The sequence below is a fragment of the Myotis davidii genome, unplaced genomic scaffold, assembly GCF_000327345.1.
Source record: "Myotis davidii unplaced genomic scaffold, ASM32734v1 scaffold196, whole genome shotgun sequence".
Classification (NCBI taxonomy): Eukaryota; Metazoa; Chordata; class Mammalia; order Chiroptera; family Vespertilionidae; genus Myotis; species Myotis davidii.
The window spans coordinates 78,473-83,868 of NW_006288258.1; the positions used below are offsets into that span (position 1 = coordinate 78,473).

A 5,396-nucleotide genomic window follows, 5' to 3' on the forward strand; every position below is an offset into this window, starting at 1 on the left:
CCTGGACTCTGGTCAGTTTATCTAGTTGAGGGTCCTCTAATTGCTCTCCTGTGGGGCAATGGGGTCACAGGGATTGCATGTACTTATCCATTAATGTTATTGAAGCCAAGCAGCACAGGATTACTGACTATTAAGGTTGAGTATGTGAACTTCCTCTCTACATTGTAGACTCTGCTGCTTCCCACAGTATCTGTGAACCCAGATCTGAAGGTTTCTCATGTAATTTCTTCACATGTAGCAATTTCCGGGGTCTTGTTCAGGCAGAAGCAGGATAGATGTTAAATGGATTAGAGAGAAGTGAAGATTTATCTATTCTTTATATAGATATCAACCCCTTTCTGAGTTTTCAGCCCATATTCTTTTCTCTATTTCTCAGATACCTGCTAATTGTTTCTGGTGTCCTAGGCTTGGCTGGACTTCTTTCTCACTAGCACTTAGTTATTCAGTTATCTCTATTATATTATCACCTCCATCTACTTTACATTATCCAAAATATTGTTGACATTACCCATCATCAGTATGTACAAATTTACACCATTTTAACTTCTATACTTATATTTTAATTGTGTTTGAGAGAAAATAAGTTGTAAATGTGAATTCAGCTTAATTTCCCTGTTAAAATTTTGAGGAATCATTTTTATAATTTGAAACCAGTTTTTTTTAATAATCTGTCCACTAATTGCCTATTATAACATCATTATATTCGATCTGTGTTAATAACAGGTGCCTCATACTGAGATATATATATCTACTTAGGGATATTATTGTTTTAATTTAACTTTTATTATAAAATTAAATCATGGAATGCCCTCAGATATTCTGTATTTTAATGTCAAATTTAAATCCTCAAGAAATTATTTAATTAAATCGACCTCTTGAATTTTAAGGTTAAAAAAATTCTCTGTTTTACTGTATGCTTTAGTATTTTCAGAAATCTATTCTAATGTTTAAAAGACTATATTAACTTTTTAAAACTGTGATGCTTTAGAACTATAATGTTTTGTTTATAAATGGTTTCTTAACGTGCTTTTTTTTAATTCACAGGGTAATGTTTACTCACAAGTTATACACGGAAAAGGTGAGTGAATCTTCTCACGACTTTGCCTCTTGACAGCTTTGAGCTCTCCTCCTGACTCTCAGAGGCCTCTCTCCAGGGTCTCTTCTTATGTAATGAGGTTAATCTGCTCTGGGCTAGAAAAATCAGATAATCTCACTTGTTTAATTCAAGCTTAAAGTCAAAATAAAAGACAATCTGATTAGTCCCATAAGTAAAGATCATGTGTTTTAATGCACACATGTTATGATCAAAGCACTAAAATATATTAGTTCTTGAACAAAGAAGACTTGGCCAAAACCCAAATCCCCAAAAGTGTTAGGTAGCAAATTTAGGTTCAAGAAGTCTATAGGAATTTTGTGGATTTACCAAATGAGCATGAAATAAGATCATGGAATCACCAACTGTAGGAGCAATTAAGTCACTTACTGAAATACATTGATTCTAATAAATCTTTCAAGTTTTCATTTCTCCTTCTGTTATCCAAGCTATCCCCTATATGAATATGTAAGTACATAAGCTAGCTAATTTCTGTTATAACTTTATAATCTCTAAAGAATGTGTGTACAAATTTACAAAGTGAATTAGAAATTTCTAAAGACTCTACTATGCATGTGTTATTAATAAATTATGTTGAGTTATGAAAATATGTATCGGTGTAGACCTCCACAAATCTGAGGCCTGCATGTAAATGATTATCTCAGTAAATGTTTTCTCAAAAGTAGACTTTGAACTGCCCTCTATAATTCTCCATGTCTTGATAACTTAATACTTAACAACATAGGTAGGTTTGACCTGTGGTTGTCTTCTGCCTTGCACAGATGAACTGATAGACCTTGCATTGAATGACTCATCCCATCCAGTTGACGGATTGAGTTTGGAAAGAGATCTTGTCAGCCTGATAGTAACACTGGATAAATCACAGGAGGAAATTACAGATATGAATACTAGTGTTACTAAAGAAATATGGTTAGATTTTGAAGACTTCTATGCATGCTTTCAGTAAGTATATTTTTCATGTGCATTTAACATAGTGGATATGTAAGGTATTAATTTTTAGCTATTGTTTAAAAGAGTTAAGTCAATATTATTCTGTTGTTGGTATAATATTAAAAAACAAAACAAAAAACTGTTAGGAGGATAAATGGCTGAGCTGATTGTCCACATAGGACAGTAAGAGGCAAGCCGATTTTTAGGCCAGTTTTAGTTTATCCTCAAAGACTTATTTAAATAAAATAAAAGCAGTTTATTCACTGAAGTCATTTTTGTCTCTTTCAGGCAATTTAATACAGTTGTTATTTTTTCCTAGATTTATTAAGGTATAATTGACAAATAAAGTTTTAAGGTATTTAAAGTGTACATGGTTTTGAATTGATATACAAATACATCATGAAAAATCCGCCCCCCATCGAGTTAATTAATATATTCATCACCTCACATATTTACCTTTTAAAAATGAGAACACTTAAATTCTACTCTCTTAGTAAATTTCAGTTATACAAGCCAGTGTTATCCACTATAGTCACCCTATTATATATGAGATCTTCAAACCTTTTTATCTTAGAACTGAAAGTTTGTATCATTTTCTCAACCTCTCCCTATTTTCCTCACCTCTCTATTCCTGACAACCACTTTTCTTATCTCTGTGTCATTATTTTTTAACTTTCATCTGTCTTTACTTTGTTCTGCCTATAATTAAATCTAAGAAATTTAACTTGTAATAGTAATTCGTTGAATATAATGACAATAACCTGTTATAAATAATGTTTTTCAGAAACCTATATATTTTCCACAAACCAAGTTCATATTGCTTTAACTTTCAAAAGTCAGAATTCAAGGTAAATAGTTCACTCTGCTGGTTTTGCATCCTAACAGCCTGGTTCCTTCCAGAGCAGCATAAAACTGAGGCAGCTACAAGACTACACGGTGGACCCCAGGTCCATTGCTAAAAAATACCTTCAAATTTAGCAAGCATTTCTAAATTTGTGACATAAGTATATTTTTAAATCAATTCTTAGGGTTTTCTGGTATTTCTTATCTAGATAACAAGCAAAATTCTGCTACCTTTTATCCCAGTGGTTCTCAACCTTCCTAATGCCGCGACCCTTTAATACAGTTCCTCATGTTGTGGTGACCCCCAATTTCATTGTTACAAATTGAACATAATTAAAGCATAGTGATTAATCACAAAACAATATGTAATTATATGTGTGTTTTCCGATGGTCTTAGGCGACCCCTGTGAAAGGGTCGTTCAACCACCAAAGGGGTCGCGACCCACAGGTTGAGAACCTCTGTCTTATCCCCAAGTGTAATCCATCTGATTATGTTGTAGTGGTTCATTATTATATCAATTCACATGAAGAAAATTTTGATCTGTGAGTATATGAAAGAGAAGCACAAATAAATTCACTATATTTGATTTCAATTGTTTATTGAAACACATGCAGTTCCTAAAACATAGCACACTTTTCACTAGCATTTATGTTATTTTTGCCCATGTTCTTCCCTCGACTGGGAGTTCATCCTCCTTTATTCATATTGCTTTCATCTAACTCATGCCTATAAATCCTCCATAATAGACAGCATGGATGTCCTTGACCCTATCTGACCTCCTTCCCTGGCTATAAAATCTGGATCAAGTTCCCTGACTCCACAGACACTGTAGAACCTATTCTCACCAAGACACAGACCTCTCTCCATTCTAACTGCCTGACTACTTCTCGGTGTCCCTTTACCTTCTCACCCAACTAATATCAGCATCTTTAGGAGAAGAGCGCCGCCCCTTTGTGTTCTATTGCAATACCCACCCTGGTATGGGGTTCACACTCCATAAAACATTGTTGAGTGAATGAATGAACGAATCTCACCTTGAGGGGAATTTTTTGGAAAACTCTGAAACACGTTCTGGGAAACCAAATTGTTCTGAAATTGGCATGTTGCTTGCCCCCCACCTCCGGGAGAAGTAGGCAGCATTGGGGGAAGTCAGGAGTCTTGGCAATGACTTTTCCTGTTGCACTTGGACTGGATGACAACACAGGCAGAGAAAAGCTATTGAGCATTGCTCAGGAGGGGCTCTATAGCCAGCTGCCCGATCTGAAAGTCAGACTCAAATCTGTAGTAATGACTGGGGATGGGGTAGGCAAAACATAATTGCAAATAACTGAACCCAGAGTGTGCTGTGAGAGTACTATACAGTTTACAGTTACCTTAGCAATATATCCATGTTCAAACTATTGGTAAAAATAAAATGATAGTCATTTATAGGTGCTCACTCTGTTGCCATCGCTGAACTGGGCTCTTCATTGCATTAGCTCCTATAGCAAAGCCTGTGAAAGGACTATTGTGATCGTTTTTCAGGTAGGGAAACTAAGGCAGATCAAGGTTGAGTTAATTGCCCAAGATCACCAAACTAGTAAGTGGCACGAGCATCCTGAGAACTGGGTTGACACCTGCGCAGTTCTCGCAGGTGGGCCTTGAGGAGGAGCAGATGAGTGGCTCTGGGGGATCACTGTCTGGTTTTGAATCTGCGTCCCACTTGGGGAGGGACTTTGAGCAAGTTGCTTAACTTCTCTTTGCCTTAGTTTTTTTCTCTGTAAAATGGCAGTAATAACAGACCTGCACCATAAAGTTGGAGGGTAAGCGATATGTATGTAAGATACTTAGAAGAATGCCTGCCAGTAAGAGAAAATAAATGTTGGCTGCCATTATTATTTACTAACGGCAGTTTGCATATGAGTGTTTATTATATACACTAGAGTCCTGGTGCACGACCTTCGTGTACTTGGGCGGAGGGCAGGCAGGGGGGGGGGGAGGTTGTTCCCTCAGCCCGGCCTGCACCCTTTAGGAGTCAGGAGCCCTCAGGGGATGTCCAACTAAAAGCTTAGGCAGCTTTCAGTTGGACATCCTCAGCACTGCTGGGAAGGTGGGAGAAGCTTCTGCCACCACCGCTGCACTTGCCAGCCATCAGCCCAGCTTCTGGCTGAGTGGCACTCCCCCTGTGGGAATGCACTGGCCACCCGGGGGTTAGCTCCTGTGTTGAGCATCTACCACTTGGTGGTCAGTGCACATCAGCACTGCTGAAGGTGGGAGAAGCTTCTGCCACCACCGCTGCACTTGCCAGCCATCAGCCCAGCTTCTGGCTGAGTGGCACTCCCCCTGTGGGAATGCACTGGCCACCCGGGGGTTAGCTCCTGTGTTGAGCATCTACCCCTTTTTGGTCAGTGCACATCATAGAGACCTGTCGTTCCGCTGTTTGGTCGATTTGCATATTACCCTTTTATTATATAGGATAACCATTCTAGTATATTTATAGTTATATGTGTTTGAAAAATGGCCAACTAG

General features: G+C 37.8%; 1 protein-coding gene across 1 annotated transcript in view; it reads left to right on the plus strand.

The window, feature by feature from the left end:
• ADGB (androglobin) overlaps positions 1-5,396 on the plus strand; it is a 132,219-nt gene that overhangs the window by 60,972 nt on the left and 65,851 nt on the right. Inside the window, exons 14-16 of the mRNA XM_006760184.2 lie at positions 1,045-1,078; positions 1,876-2,056; positions 2,829-2,892. Coding sequence (XP_006760247.1) covers positions 1,045-1,078; positions 1,876-2,056; positions 2,829-2,892 — 279 coding nt within the window. The remainder of the gene's footprint in view (positions 1-1,044; positions 1,079-1,875; positions 2,057-2,828; positions 2,893-5,396) is intronic.